Raw genomic sequence first — 16639 nt, forward strand, 5'->3', positions numbered from 1 at the left:
ATCCTTCTGGGATAGAAACTTCCCAAATAAGACCAGTAGCCTTGCAAAACCATATGGCCTTATACATTTTAACTGCAGCCAAGGGAGGAGATTGTGCCTTGAACAAAACTGAGTATTACACTATATTCCTGACTACATATTGCAGGTCATGAGTTCTCTGGAAACCTGAATTTGGCAATGAATTCCCTGTCATAAAACTCCATAACAGCATAATTTCATGAGCTCTCCAGCACTTGGAAAGCATTTCTTTCAGTATGCTTGGTATTATAACATTCATTATTATTAGTTATTGTACTTTTTATTTCTGCTGTGCTTATTGTATAGGTCAGCGAGATAAAATAGCTTAGTGGCTGTTTTACCTATCTATTTACTAACCTAGTATATTAATTTTCTTGAAATGATTGGGACATCATGCAAGCAAGGAGCTCCCTGATTCCCTGAAGAGGCTCACTGCACACTATTATGAGAGGACCATGTATGTCCCAACAATCAACATCCACTGCCACCAGGAAGGAGTTACAGAAGAACAACCTTCACCCTGTATCTCCTCTTAAGATTAAGGGTTCTCTCATAAGTAGAGGGGGAAATGTTATGGAAGCAGGAGCCCAGGAGAGCCAGAGTAACACCATTTCAAATTCAGCTCCATCTTGAGACTAGCAAGGCACATTGCCAGTCATGACCCAGTCATAAGATATTTACAGTTGAAGAAACAGCCTAAAGATACCTACAAAGACACATTCCTACAACAGCGGAAAGTCCAGATGTCTCAATACCCATGACAATATATGTTTTCAAGATAATTAACATTATTCATTGATGTATTCATGCACTAAAATGTCAAGGATTGTTTTAAGTCAATACAATAATAAATTTTGTCATGCTGTCTGCTCACCGTTACATAGACACAGCTTAGTTTAGTCTTTACATAGGTAAGACCCCTATGTAAGAAAATATTAAAACAAAGACAGTCTGCTTGCTTTCTGAGGATGCCCTACTCTATAATGGAGAAGCTTTCAATAAACTGTCTCTTCTCTCTGCACAGTACAACTCACTTTGAATTCCTTCCTATAAGAGATCCAAGAACTCTCTCTTTGAGTCTGGATCAAGACCACTACTCTAGTAACAGTTTCACAGTTTTCTAAGTTGCTAACAATATTAATATATACTAGAAGATTATTAACATACCTGATTCAAGGTATTTTCTTAATGATTCTTCAAGTAAAGGAACAGGCAGTGATGGAAGAGAATCCTGGTACTGAAATGTTCGTTCTTCATTTGATTTAGCCAATTGATTTTCCATGATAAAATCACAACAGGAAAACTAAAGAAAAGAGAGACAGCCATCACAACTTCAATCTCATAGATACGCTTATATATCCGAGGTACAATCCACAATTCACTAAATCAGTATTTAGGGACCACAACATATCTAGGACTTGGTACCATTTCTTATAAAATCTATAAACCTGTCAGATAGAGAAAACCAACTTGAAAAGAGTGTGTAGACTCAAAGTGCTAGAAGTAAAAGTGATCAGTGAGTGGGACTGGTATAATTAGTTACCATTTATTGAACACCTAGCATTTGCATTTGCTAGGTGTTCAATAAATTCTTCGGTTCAATACAAATACTTTGGTTTGTATTACAGAAAACATGTTTTAGCTCCCTAATTTTTATGTTATCTCTGAAAGGTGGCATTCTTTGCCATTTTACATATGAATATACCAAAACCCAGAAATATAGTAACTTACCTAAAGACAAATGCAGGACTCAAACCCATATCTGTTAAGACAACAGTCTTTCCCCTATATAAAACAACATGATAGAAGGTGAGAAAACCTGCTTTAAGTCTTAGTGGGTAGAGTATTTGATGTGTAGAAAAGGATTATGTGTTGATATAGAAAACTTTGGAGAGCAAAATTACAAAGAGGTGTGGAAGTGTTGTCCAACATTATAGAATACATAAATCATATGACAAGCTGCTTTAATTTAATTATACAGGTGGTATGCAGCCTAAACAGAATGGTCTCATGTGTTCTAAAGCAATCTTGAACATATTAACATAGGTTGTCAAAGAAATCTAACCCAAAATGTTAATAAGGTGTAAAAATGCCAAATAAAAATGAGATTTCTCAAAGCTTTTTAAATTATCATATATTAAATTATAACATTAAATATTGTAATATATTAAATATGTAATTATATATTAAAATAGCAACTGAGAAATCAAAGAAAGTTAATATCGAATTAGAATTTCCTATTCTTTCAAAAGTGACTTTTTAAAACTGATAGCAATGCTAAACATAATAATCCACTCATAGAGGTTAAAGAATTGAACACTATCAAAAACATGGACACAGCAGAGACTGTTTTCAGCCAATACCTTTTTTCTCTGCTTTAACAGAATCCTAAGTTTTAGCTGTACATACAGTCACCCAGTTATATCTTTCCTAACCTCTCTTGGAGCTCAGTGTGGCCTTGTGATGACCTTTGTGTGTGTCACTTCCAGGTCATGCTCCCGAAAAGGAATGCATGTGTTCTCCCTGAACTTTCCCTCCTTTTCACTTGTGCTAGGTAGTGTCAAACTAAACAGTACTGTGGGCCCATTTATGGAAGTCATGTATGGAGGATGTCAGAATCTTCCTACTAGTCCTGGACTCCTACCTCTAGATGTATGGGGAAAAAAACCTTCTATTTTATTCATACCATTGTATTTTGGGCTTTCTTTTGTAGGCAGAAGAGCTTAAGCCTGTACCACTAACATAAAGAGATAATTTAAAAATGAGAAATAGTAATCAACTCAAAGTTCTTCAGCTTCCTTCTATCTATTGACTTTGGCTGCACACCATTTTGACCACCCATAAACATGGATTTGGACCAAATGGAAGTGCAGATCTGGATCGAAGTACAGACTCTGCCACTTTCTAGCCATGTGCCCCTAAGGCAACTAACTCTAAGTGAATTTCCTTATCTTAGAGTGGCTAATCATATAGTTCAATAAAGTCAGAATTTTTTAATGCCTGTAAAAGCACATTACAAAAACAAAATAATCCTGCCTGAAATCAGCATATTGTGGTAAGCAGAATTTCTGTGAATGGCTCCTAAGATTCCACCTCTGCTAATCCCAGAACCTGCAAATATGGTGAGATCATTACTCCTGTGATTGTGATATCCTCCACAGAACTGACTTAAAATAGGGATGTTATCCAGGTGGAACTAATCACTTGAGTCCGTAAGAGCAGAGAGCAGACAAGTCAGACTGATTTAAAGCTTGAGAAGGATTCATGGTTTCTTTGAAGATGCAGATGGCCATAAAGAACTGAAAGAGGCTCAGGCTGACAGACAGTAAGGATATAGAGATAACAATGTGAATTCTGCTAAGAACCTGAATGAGCCTGGAAATGGATTCTCCCCCACAGCCTGCAGAAAAGAACCCAAATTTACATACATCTTGACTTCAGCTTTGTAAAATTCTTAGCCAAGTAGTCAGCTAAGCCCACCCAAACTTCACATCTACAGAAGCTATGAGATAATACATTTGTGTTGTTTTTAATAGTTGCATTTGTGGTAATTTGTTAAGGCAGCAAAGGAATACTAGTACACACATATAGAGAAGATAAGCTTTTCTGTTTACCTTTGTGCCACTTAATAGACTCTGGAAAACTGGAACCAAGAGTACTAGTTTCATACCTACTATAGTGCTTAACTCACCAACAGGTACACATTAAAAATATCAATTATTGGATTGTTTCTTGAAGAGCTGTCTTGAATTTTCAATCATAAAGATCAAATTAAACAATATAGTTCCAATAGCAATAAGAAAATGATGATGCTAGATTTAATTAGAATGGACTTTCTGGGGGCAATTAGATGTGAACTCACGAAAGTGGAAAAGAACCACGAACAATCAGTGAAGGAATTGTCACATACCAGTACACCAAGAAGATGAACTGCTTAAGACTGCCAGGAGCCTGCTGCAACAATTGTTTTGAGATGACAGGGAACTGAATTAAGTTGGTGACTGTGGGAAGAAAGAAACAAGCTTAACAAACATTTCAGAGGAAAAAAGAAATGAACAAGCTAGTGAAAGAAGGTAGACTGCAATCTAGGAGCTGGGAGTCCCCAAAACAAACTTTTTGTGAATCGCTGCAAACACACGCAAATAGTCCACCTGCTAGAGAGCAGGAGTAAATGACCATACAATTAATTAGGTTTCATACAAGTAAACCTTCCAATTGGACGGGTTCAAAGGGCAAAGGGTACCTTTTCAGTGGCCGGGTAACAGGTTTGTCACAGAGTGGCAAGGGGTGGAAGCAGGAGCAGAGGGCAATGAGAGCTCGAGGCTCCTCCCACCAACCCAAAGGCAGCTCTGCACTCGAAAGGCCACCAAGTGAGAGAAATCCAAGCACCACCACGGAGCAGCTCAGCGGCCCAATCTTGGAGGTACCCCTCAGACCCCTGCAGGCAAGATGCTTAAATAAACTACACCCCGCCAAATCCAGGCACCTTTGCGGTTCTGCACGACTTAACTCTGTCTGCACAACTTAACTCTGTTCTGCAAGACTTAACTTTCCCCCGCTCCCGATTTGAAGGATTAGGGGAGAGAGGGAGTGTTGCTTCAGCGGGCCTGCCTTTCCTCACCGCTCGTGCATCGCCGCCTCTGCCGCTGTCGCAGCCCACAGCAGCGCCGGCTCGCTTCCCCTGGGCCTGAAAGGAGCAGGAATTGGACGGAAAGCTGCGAGGGTCCCGCCCCGCATTCACCGGGGAACAGGGTTGGACGCGAAGTCCCGCCCCGCACTTTGCCGGGGAACGGGATTGGACGGAAAGCCTCAAGGTTCCCGCCCCGTGTCTGAGGCCAGAGGCTGTCCGGGCCTGCGCTGTAGTGGGACCGACCCTGTCTCTTAGCGCGCGTCTTGGGTCGCGACTCTAATCCGGGCTACTGGCCTGGGAAAGGCTCGCCAGTCGAGAAAGAGTGGTCTTAATTCTGCCAGGCTGCAGATTCCTGCGTGAAGCTGGGGGAGCTTGGCGCCTGACCCAGGATATAGAAGGCGCTCTGGGTGGGCCGCGCTCCGCCACGAAGGTACCCAGCCCTCTGGGATAGATGCAGGAACAGTTGGCTGAGACCCATTTTCACCCTACTTCTCTCCCCAGCTCTGGCTTACCACCCGCTCCTCCCCATTTCCAATGAGCCGCCTTTTGCAGCATCAAACACACCAATGCTTTGTAAAGGAATCTAATTGTCTACCCCGCGTCTTGGCAAAAGAACAGTAATCACACAGATTCCTGCTTGGGCTCTTTCATCTTCTGAAGCTGTTTGCCCAACTCAGGTATGCTGCAGCTCCCTAAGTCATCTCAGGTCTTCTTGCCCTTCTACTGGTCTTCATTGCTACCCAAAGTATTTGAGTACCCCAGGGATGCTTACCCTGAAGGCTTGGGGCTGATCCGATGTCTTTTACTGTTGTGCCAAGAAATGGAATCTTTAACCAGAGTGGAGCTAGACAAGTTCTAGAAGATCATAATGTGATTAACTTAGTTTCAGACATTAATTCATTTTGCTTTTACCTTCTACAATAAGATATACTGAGTTTCATTTTTATTTTAAATACACTGTTGTATTTTTTTGTGGAAGGACAGACTAAATGTTTACACTGACTCTTAACTAGTTATCAAACATAAAGATTTAGATTTCGAATTAATGTGTCATGTCAGGGCCCATTCGTTTGTCTGTCATTTCTAAATCCTTTAGCAGTAAAGTTTGACCTGAACAGAGTTGAGGCTATGTGTAACTGAATGTTCACTTGATATAAATATTCATAAGTTTTTTACAGAAATACTGTGTTTGATTACAGTACAGCTTGCTGGAAGTGTTGCACAATATATGGCAGACATACCATTCTAAGAAAAGTTCTGAATTCTGAAACATATCTAGCCAAAAAGATTTTAGATAAGGGGTTAGGAGCTCGCAGTTGTAATTTCTGGAGGGGTGTTAAAGAACTTTTTCTTTCATATATATTATACTCTGGATAATGTTAAAATATATTTCATAAGTGTTATGCTCTGGATAATGTTAAAATACATTTGATAAGTGTTATGCTCTGGATAATGTTAAAATTTGCTTACAAGATAAAGTTCTTAAATTGAGTAATTAAAAGCTACTCAGAAACCTTCATTGTACTTTTTCTCCTTTCTAGTGAGTTTTGGCATCTCTTTAAAAGTTCATGCATGTTTAATGCCTGTTGGTGGCATAGAATTTAGAATCATTTCACTTCACTCTTTTTCTTAGGCTTGCTATTTATTTCAATGGAAACAAGATGTTTCTATAAAGATTTCTGAATTCTTGGATAGACAAAAAGTTGTGGGAGTGAAAAAATGAATGGAACACTTTGTGGGTATGTAGAAAAAAAATTTTTTAAATGTGTTATACTGATAAGCATATGCACCCTAAATCACCAAAAAACAGGTATTTTAAAATAATTTATGTTTGGCTTTAAAATGTGTGATATATATTTTAATGAAAGATTCCAAATTATGTTACATTCAGGTTAAATTTGAATGAATTTGCATTTGTTAGAGTGGGATGGGAGATATTGGCTGGTAAGGAAGATGTTTTAGACACTTGAAGTATTTCTGACAGCAAGTTGTCCCAAGATTAAAAATTGACTCTAAGTCAAAATATTTTTCTGAAGAAAAATTTGTAAGTAGTACAAGTGGTGATACTTTTAAGTTGCCATTTAAAAAATCTTTTACTTTTGTTCTTCTTTAGTTCTTACTCAGCATACCACAAATTGCAAAAGCCTTTATAGATAAATCTAGATAAATTTCACCATAAAAAGCATTAAAATGCTAGACTAAGAAGTTCATATTTCAATCTCCGTAACTGGCTTCCTGCTAAGATTTGTGACTCTGATAAGTAAGGAGATATGGTAAATAGCTCTAATCTATGGGAGATCTGTAACCTCATTTCATTCTGATGTATAAAATGAACATGTTGAAGACATAATTTTGTGATATTTCTTCTTTTTAAAGAGGGGCAGTAGAGATATGGTTATTTTGAGAAGCAGCCAACAGCAAATTAAAGTATACTGGACACAAAGAGGTCAATGTGGCATTAAAAATGAACTCCACTCACAACAGCAGATAAACAGTGATTGATACAGAGGATCTGTTTTTAGTACTAATCATTGATTTGGGGTTGCTTTTAATGATATTTACTGTATATGAAAGGTTGCCACCAAAATCTGAGGAGTTAAGATAACTATGATGTTTTTACATCTCAGAAAAATGTCTTATTACTAAACAAAATGTAACATTTAAAAATTTTGTTAACATCTTTGTTGAAATATAATTCACATACCATAAAGTTCATCCATTTAAAAACAATAAATCAGTGGTCTTACTATATTCACAGGGTTATGCAGTCACCATAATCTAATTTTGGAACATTTGGTTTAAATATTTTAAAAGATTATTTTCTATGTACTCAAATCTCTGTTCCACTCATTTTCTTCAGTCCCACAACTTTTTCTATATCCAAAAATCCAGGCATCTTTACGGGAACATTTTGTTTCCTTTGAAATAAATAACGAGACTAACAAAAGAGTGAAGCAAAGTGACTCTAAATTCTGTGCTACCAAAAGGCATTAAACATGGTTCATCAACTGATGAATCAATAAACCACTTTTTGTTTATCCATTCTTCAGTTCATGGACATTTGCGTTGTTTCTATCTTTTGGCTATTTCAATAATGCTACTCTAAACATTTGTGTACAAGCTTTGTGCGAACATGTTTTTAATTATCTTAGTATTTTAGGAGTGAAGTTGTGTGATATGTTAACTTTATGTTTAACATTTTCAAAAACTGTCAAACTGATTTCCAAAGGAACTATACCGTTTTTACATACCTGCCAGCAATTTATGAGTTTCAATTTTTCTTGCCCTTAGCTACAACAAAAATATAACATTAGTACTTGTTATTGTCTTTTAAAAAATTATAGCCACTTTAGTGAGTGTGAAGTGGTATCTTGTGGTTTTGATTTACATTATTTGTGAAGACTAAGAGTGTTGAGTATCTCTTCATGTGCTTATTGGCCATTTATATATCTTCTTCAGAGAAATGACTATTAAGGTCCTTTTCCCATTTTTTAATTAATGCACACATTTTAAAATTATATTAAAATTAAGCAATGGTCTGAAAATAAAAGGCTGCTTATGGAATACTGTTATGTTAAACGTCACTTACAGGATGTTAAATCCTTAGAACTGAGATTTTCCCCAGGAAAAGATTAATGGAGACATCAATTGCTTTTCAGACTTGATTGCTATAAAAAATGGTTTTACATAAATAATTAAAAACAGAAAACGTCAGTACACAATGAATTGCTTTTATTTTGATATGCATTCACACTCAGCATTTAGTAGTCCTGAAGAGCAATTGAAAAAACACAGCAATTTGCCAGGAGGTCAAGCCTGCCAATTTCGGGGATCTGCTATGTACCCCAAGTTCTTAATCCCTGATGAGGATCTTGAGATTCAGGAGCAGCACCAAAACCAAGACATGCACTGGATCCAAGGTTCTTTTTGTTCCAGTTGTCAGATTCCAAACTAGATCCCAAAGGATTGTAAGGATGACCAAATGAGAGCCCTGTTTAAAACTTCAATTTTTAAAAGCAAGAGCAATTATAGGAAAATAAAACAATGTGGAAAGATTGTGTGTGCTTACAAGTGTCTTCACGTGGTCATTCTCCAGTTTTAACCACCAAGGACTCTGAGAGCTGGCAGGTCTGAGTAACCCTGGTAACAATTCTCTTCACCTTATCAAAACCTGAGCTAAGACCAATGCATCAGCTGATGATGACAGCAGAGGGTGGCAGGGCTGAGGACCCAATATTCATTTCCCAGGATGGTAGAGAGTAAATGCAATTCTAAAACTAAACAAGGGAGGTCAGAGACTCTTTCCAACCTTACCTGAGGGCTTCTGGCCAAAGCAAGGAAGTGTCATGGAAGGTGTCGGGTAGTGATGTTTTGAAAAGACACTTGAGGAAGGAAGAAAAGCAAAAGCAGCACCCCTTGATAAAGGTCGGGGAGAGAAGATGGGGGAAAGCCCTGAATTCCTCACCAAAGGCCAATCTCAGAGAGTAGCAGAGGGGTTACAATCTATACTTCGGCCAAGGGTGGGAGTGGAGGAGTAGGGATTAGGATGATGGCTTGGAGTGGGCATCATTTAAGACTTAAAGAAACCAGGGGTGCATGCAAAGCAATCCACACACCAAGCAGTAGTTCCACAGGCTGCGACCTGAAACCTTCACATGTACTCTTAACAAGCCCCCCAGGTTAGAGGGCTGTTGCAAGGGAAGAAGGCAGAGACCCCAGACCATGCAATCAACAGCAAGGTGCTTGTGTGATGTGTCTTTTCACAGTTGAGTTATTAATAGATGTGACCTACCAGATATAATAGGAATCAATTTAAATATACCTTATTGATCCTAGAAGTTCAATTATGTGGGCTGTGGTTACATTTAGTACAACTTATATATTTCAAATGGGCAAAAAATAGAATTATTTACAGCATGTTAAAATAAATTTACTTTGAAGGGAGCTTCCTTTCAAGTACTTTGAAGTCTACAAGATGTATCCAGAAAATTTGCTACTGTGGAAAATGAGGACTGCTTAAATCAAAAAGGGAAGGGCCTGTGGTTTTTCTTTTGGTTAGTTGCTGTAACACTGTCCTTCAGGCGACTGAGGGAGTTTCATATTTTGTTTAGACATAATTAAGGCACTGAAGCTCTTGCAGGACAACTTTAATGCTATATGTATTTTGCCATTTTGCTAGCACTGATATGGCTCTTGGGTCCACCACTCCATTAGAACTATTAACTCCATTCATATTGATTTTTGTTACAAATCTGACAAAGGAGGGTGCTTCTGGGTATTTAGGTCCACATTCTATTTTAAGGCTGCATATTTGGTTTTCATAAATTGTTCTTGGAGGCGCAATTATCATCCCTGTTCATCTTTTGAGTGTCATGTCTTGTTACCATCTAAATCCCAGCTAATTGTGCCATCTCCTACTCCTTTCTGGCCTTATTTGAGTTCTAGCAACAGTTAGAAATTGCGAAGGACTTTTACTCCTGAGCCTGTGGTGGCTGCCTTCTTGCATTGCTGTCGCTTTTTTTACAAACCGTTTTTAATTGGATTATGAGTTGTAAAGTTTCTTTATATAGTCTAGATACAAGTCCTTTGTCAGATATATGATTTACAAATGTTTTCTCCCCTTATTTGGGTTGTCCTTTTACTTTCTTGATAGTATCCTTTGAAGCATAAAAAGTCTTTAATTTTGATGATGCCCAACGAATTAATCTTATATCACTTGTGATTTTGATGCTGTCTCTAAGAAATCATTGCCTAAATTATTGCCTAGTCTAAGATTGTAAATATTTAGTTCTGCATTTTCTTGAGTTTTCTAGCTTTTGCTCTTACGCTTATGCTTATGATTCAATTTGAGTTACTTTTTGTGAATTGTATGAAGAGTACAAATTCTTCTTTGTGTGGAAATCCAGTTGTTCCAGCACCATTTGATGAAAGGACTATGTTATTTGTCCATTGAACTTATTTGGCACCTTTGTCAAAAAAAAAAAAAAAAAAAATCAGTGGACCACAAATGGTAGAGTTTACTTCTGAAGTCTTAGTTCAATTTCATCGATCAATCAATCCATCTATCCATCCATTCATCCATCCATCCTTCCTTATCCAATGCCATGCTGCCTTGATTAATACAGGTTTTTAGTTTTGAAATCTAGAAGTCTGACCCCTCCAACTTTTTTGTTTTTTTCAAGATTGTTTTGGTTACTTAGGATCCATTGTATGTGGCCAAGGTCATAATGTTTTGCAGTATAGCCAGAGACACCAGAGTATAATATTTAATTTTCATTTAGTACATAAATACTGACTTTTTATGTACATTATGCTTCTGAGAAGCCAATTTAACCTAGTTAATGAACTTGAAGTATCACCCAGGCATATCTTCATCTAAACAGTTATAAGAAATAAAGTATTAACAAATATAAAGTTCAATATGAATATTTATTAATAACACTAGGCCTATAATCCACATATTGCATAGTATTCATGTTAATGGTATCTAGGAACTTTTCTAAAATATAGCTATCCAAGAAAATAATGGAAATTATGTTTATTTACCCTCAAAAAGAAACCAGTTTTATTCAGTTTAGTTTTAAATAACTATAGGTTACACAAAAAGTGCTGTGATCAGCCCTGTAATGAAACATCAGTGGGTGAGAGTTGGGGAATGGGGAAGAAGGTTAATCAATAGGCCATATATTCCTAAGCAAATTATAGTATCAAGAATCTGATTTTGAAAATCATCCTAGAACATGGTCACCTGTGGAATTGTGGGTGACATGCCTAATTATATTGCATCTTGCTTGCTGTCATTTGAACCTGACCTTTTTAGATTCAGAGAATATTTTTCAATTTTTAATTGTGTTTTAATAATTAATATGAAAATGTACAAATGTACTAGTAGTATAAATTTACAGTCTTTCAGTTAGCATTCAGAGCTTAGAGAAAAATGTTAGATTTTGAGTATGACTTGTAATTTGTTACCTTTCTAGTACAATATTTTGTCTTTTTAAGATTTGCGCAGCATATTCTGATAAATGTCTACCTATCAAAAATGCATATACATTTTTGAAGCATATTGAAGCTTTTGTATTATTTAAAATACTTCTGGTGACCTAACCATCATTCTGGTTTTTTTCCTATACTTAAGTTATCAGAAGGGAGATTATGAACAAAACAGAGGGAACTCCATTATGGGTTTATACAGAAGAAATCACGTTATTCTATGTTATTTTATCATGGCACCTTTAGTAGTTTGCAACTCCTCTGAGCTTTGAGATTTTTTTTGTTTGTTTGTTGCATCTCATGCCTGTGAGTAAAATTAAATTTTAAAACAACATTATCAAATACTTTTTAAAGGTCCTATAATAAGGATTCTTCTATCAATCATGAGATAAGGTAAAGTCTCTCCTAAAGTCATGAAACTTTAAAGAATGGGAAGCACAAACAAAATTGGAATTTTCCTTTAGTATATGTCAAGATAATTTATATTTATGATGATCTGAAATGTTGCATGTTGTACCCTCTGTAATAGCAAAGAGATACAAAATTGTTCCAAAAGTGTTAGAGTCATGTCACTTATTATAGTTTTATTTTTGAGAATCCTTATATTACAAAGCAGAGGAGCACAAAGCATGGTTTGTACTGCCATCCCTAATATCAAGAAGCTGAAGGAGGACAAAGTCCACACTCCTGAATCAGTCTTTTCCACCTTTGTACTATTGTCCTTATTCTACCGTGTCAAGTTCATCTAAAAACATATTATTAATATTTTAACATATAACAGACTTGGGATATACACTATAATACAAATAAGATCTTGATTTTAGGGAAATTAATTGAACACAAAAATCATTTTCTTTATTCTCCTTCTAGTCACTGGTCACTTTTGTAACACAAACTCTTAAGGTTACTATACTTCTTTGAAGAGGTGATTTTACTTTCTATTTAAGACCAGATGGAACCAACTATTCCTGTTGAAACTTCTCACAACTGCTGATATCCCCTATATTCCAACTTCCTACCTAGCTTTTACTTTAGTTCTACATGTTCAGTATCTTTAAAATGTCTCATCTTAACTAGCATATTTATGAATTCCTTCCTCTAAATTCATAGGACTTCTAAATCAATCAATCTCTGTTTTCTTCCTGTTTAATTTTGATTGCCTCTGGCCATATCAACTCAGGTGACCCTAAAGGTCATAGGACACACAGGAGGTGCAGTCAGGCTCACTCTAGCAAAGCACAAAGCACTGTGTTGACAGCTCTTTCCAATAGAAAGCCATTGTAGATGTGTAAGCTAGAAAATGTTTTAGAACCTGTAGCAGAGGGAAGGAACAGCTGTAAAGAGATAGAAACACAGAAGTCTTAATCAGTATTTTCATTTTTTAGAAGAAATTTATTACTGAAGGGGTAAAAGCTTGCTGCCTAGAAAGCACTCCCAGCACACTGTAGCATTCTTGTTTTGGTTCCTGCATTGCAAAAGCCAAGATAACAATATAGAAGTCCCTCTTTATGAGGATTGGCATCTTTCTGGGAAGTGTTTTGTTTGCTCTACTTCAGTTACTCCAGTGTCCTTTGAGCCCTGCCTTGGTGGAGTTGGAAGACAGCTCATCTTCATTTCTTGAATACTTCATATTCAGAAGTCATACATACTAGATATAAAAATATTAATTTACACAATGATAAATTAGGGATTTTCTTAGAAACAGCTACTCCAATATACTTAATAGGTAATTCTCTTAAGTTGCAGTCTGTCTGGTGTTTGGAATATATGAATCCATATAATCACTACTTTTCCGGTTAGTGAAAGGCACTAAAAGATGCCTTTTCCCATATTTAGGAGGGTGAGTTTTATGAATGACTTTAAATATTATGTACTTACTGCTTATGTTTATTACTTCATACAAAATATTTTTGAGGGCCAGGCACAGTGGCTTATGCCTGTAATCCTAGCACTTTGGGAAGCTGAGGTGGGTGGATACCTTGACCCAGGAATTCGAGATCAGCCTAGGCAACATGGTAAAACCTTGTCTCTGCAAATTTTTTTTAAAAAATTAGCCCGTTGTGGTGGTGTACACCAGTAGCCCCAGCTACTTGGAAGGCTAATGTGGAGGACTGCTGGAACCCAGGAGGTCAAAACTGTAGTGAGCTATGATCATGCCACTGTACTCCCACCTGGGTGACAGAGTGCGACTTGGTCTCAAAAATAATAATGTCGTTGGGTCAAGCCTGTAATCCCAGCACTTTGGGAGGCCGAGGCAGGTGGATCACGAGGTCAAGAGATCAAGACCATCCTGGTCAACATGGTGAAACCCCGTCTCTACTAAAAATACAAAAAATTAGCTGGGCATGGTGGCGCATGCCTGTAATCCCAGTTACTCAGGAGGCTGAGGCAGGAGAATTGCTTGAACCCAGGAGGCGGAGGTTGCGGTGAGCCGAGATCATGCCATTGCACTCCAGCCTGGGTAACAAGAGCGAAACTCCGTCTCAAAAAAAAAAAAAAAAAAATAATAATAATAATAATAACGTTTGAGGAATCATTCCATTTAAGCAGGTACTAAAGAAGAAATTAAGAGCTCTTCCTTGCTGAAAGCTTTCTCCTGAGAAACAGAAACTTGGTATCTTCATGCAAAACTTCAAATGACTTATTATTAGGTCAATAAAAATACAATGGTGTTGAAGCACTGAGATTGTTAAAGAAGCTTAAAGATTCTGTTATCATATTAGTGTTTACACAATTACACAATAGTGTATCAACTTTTATTCAACATTACCTCCTTGCTTTATTGAGACAAATAAATTTTGTATAAAGTATTGAGAATATCTGAGGTGGTTCCTGTACCTCTTCTGTGTTCTCAGTCTTATCTTGTTATATAAAAGCATTCAGGCTTTAGGAGTATCATTTTTTTCCAGATAAAATTTTCCAGATGAACCTATAATATTCTGGAATAAACAACAAACCATTGTTTATAAAATTTAGAACAACTTTGATAAGCCTCAAGATTCCATAGCAAGTGGAATTGCAGGACCATTGCAATTCAGATAATTGGATGAGGCAGGGTAGCATAGAGCACTCAAGGGGAGGTCTAGAAACTTAATTCTGTTGCTTACAGACATGTGGTCTTGGGCTAATCATTTAAATCCTACTAGTTAGATCTCAGTATTCTCCTGGAAATAAAATTATTGCTCTCTGTTCTCCAGAGTCCCTACCTATTTTATAGTTCTCAGAAATTCCCAATGAGCTTTACAAGGTATCTCCAAGCAGAGTTCCTTGTGGCATTGTCTCCTGTGGGGCAGAAATCCCATAGGAAAGTGGAATAGTCATGACAAGTGTGTGATTTACAATCAACCACAGGAAACTTGTAGAATTCCTTAGAAAACAAAGTGGGTTCCACCATCTCTTGGGTCTGTTACTCCCCCTTGTGAAACCTTTTTTATTATTCTCCCTCTTTTCCTCTTCTTGGCTCTTCACCACAACTCAGGAGGATGACTACACAACCTGTTTCCTCAAAGATTGTTTTCACCATCTGTCTTTTTTGCAATCCTTATGATCTTTTCTCAGCTGCAGTTTCACCCTGAGGGCTTGGCAACTGAAGTTGTATAACTATAGCAGTTACTGTGCCTGGGCAACTTGCTGCACTTACCACAGGCTGCCTAGTATTGTTTTCTTACTAACATTTTAATTACTTTGGATTCTGCTTTGGATTGCACAGAGTTCACTTCTTTTTCTTCTTGTTTCATAGAAGCTGTTGTGTGATTAAAGAAGTAAAAGTCTATACAAATAAGTATTTATTGAATGCTGTTCCTTGCCCAGCATTATGTTAAATACAGATACAAATAAATGAGACAATTCTGAATTTTCCAGTTTTCTGTTCCAGTGGATATGACAGCTCGTAGAAGGTGAGAGTCCTAACGTATACTTCATTGTATTTTATGGTGAAGCAATGATATTGTGAAAAATAATCATAGACTGTCCAAGTGTGTAACTTCTACACACAATGCATCTGACATTCTGCTTGTATAAATATAAGTGCTGCATTTATGTATCTTTTCATTACTTATATGATTCTCAACTTAATGCAATCCCTTGCATTAATATTTGCTTTTGAATAAAAATTGAACATACAGCACATACCATTTTATTGGACACACATTGTATGTCTCTAAGACAATGCTAAGCCCAAGTGGATGGAGCTTGAATTTTTATGTGTTAAAAAAAAATTGGGTAAGAGCTTTTACCTCTGAGTTATAAGAATATAGGATATTTTTATTTCTTTACATGCTTCTGCTTTTTCCAATGGCCTAAAATGAAGAATAATACTTTAATATAAATATATACATATGTATGTATATATATATTTATATGTTTGTGAACTTCTATATCCATATTTTTAATGGGACCTCAGGATATCATAAATTTCTTTATCCTGCCTTCAAAAGTGTTACATGCCATTATCTCTGTAAGAGGTCAGTCATTAGAAGCCCAGAAATATTAAAGGAACTTATCTAGATTTATTTAACCAGGAAGTGATGGAGGAGAGATCAGAACCAAGATTTCTCTAACTATTAGTCTTGCACTTTTCCTGTTTAAATGAAAATGACAAGTGGAATTTCGGGACTACCCTTTCCTCCAGTGGTATAGATATGTGCTACCTACTTTGTGTTAAAACTGGCATTCCAAAACTTAAAGTATGCAATCCAGGTTTGTGTGTTTGTTGTCTACTGTCCTTAGTCAATTTAAAAATGTTTATCTTTGTTTGTATATTGAAGAATGCCTTACAGAGTAAAATGCTTACATTAGACTCAATAATAATACCTTAAAAATATATAACAAAAAACATTAACAGTGGTTGCTTCCAGATTATTGGGTAATGTTTTCTTCTCATTTACACTTTCCTATGATTTTTCTTATTTTCTATAATGACTACTTCATAGTTTACCAGTCATCAAAATTTATAAAAACGAGATTGATATTTCTGAGTTCATGCTTTTTTGTACAAAT

General features: G+C 36.6%; 2 protein-coding genes and 1 pseudogene across 17 annotated transcripts in view; 1 reads left to right on the plus strand and 2 right to left on the minus strand.

Moving 5' to 3' along the window:
* The window catches only part of CROT (carnitine O-octanoyltransferase), a 73494-nt gene extending 68793 nt beyond the window's left edge, over window positions 1–4701 (minus strand). For 5 of the 10 annotated variants that reach the window (XM_054237826.2, XM_009002540.5, XM_078342972.1 and 2 more), the window contains exons 1-3: window positions 4640–4701; window positions 3929–4019; window positions 1186–1321 (exon numbers count right to left, since the gene is read on the minus strand). In XM_054237826.2, coding sequence (XP_054093801.1) covers window positions 1186–1300 — 115 coding nt within the window. In that variant the 5' untranslated portion in view covers window positions 1301–1321; window positions 3929–4019; window positions 4640–4701. Of the gene's footprint in view, window positions 1–1185; window positions 1322–1749; window positions 1804–3928; window positions 4020–4261 lie in introns of all 10 variants that reach the window. The other 5 variants (XM_054237824.2, XM_078342971.1, XM_078342968.1 and 2 more) reach the window with 5 other exon arrangements.
* A 157-nt stretch (window positions 4702–4858) lies between these two features.
* TMEM243 (transmembrane protein 243) overlaps window positions 4859–16639 on the plus strand; it is a 150811-nt gene continuing 139030 nt past the window's right edge. For 4 of the 7 annotated variants that reach the window (XM_009002544.5, XM_035253941.3, XM_078342977.1 and 1 more), the window contains exon 1: window positions 4859–5325. The gene's annotated coding sequence lies outside the window, so the exon portion shown is untranslated. Of the gene's footprint in view, window positions 5326–6281; window positions 6388–15380; window positions 15538–16639 lie in introns of all 7 variants that reach the window. The other 3 variants (XM_078342976.1, XM_078342973.1, XM_078342975.1) reach the window with 2 other exon arrangements.
* Window positions 9608–10022, minus strand: LOC118143568 (ubiquitin-conjugating enzyme E2 variant 1 pseudogene; annotated as a pseudogene).

This window comes from Callithrix jacchus, chromosome 11 (assembly GCF_049354715.1).
Source record: "Callithrix jacchus isolate 240 chromosome 11, calJac240_pri, whole genome shotgun sequence".
In the NCBI taxonomy this organism is placed as follows: Eukaryota; Metazoa; Chordata; class Mammalia; order Primates; family Cebidae; genus Callithrix; species Callithrix jacchus.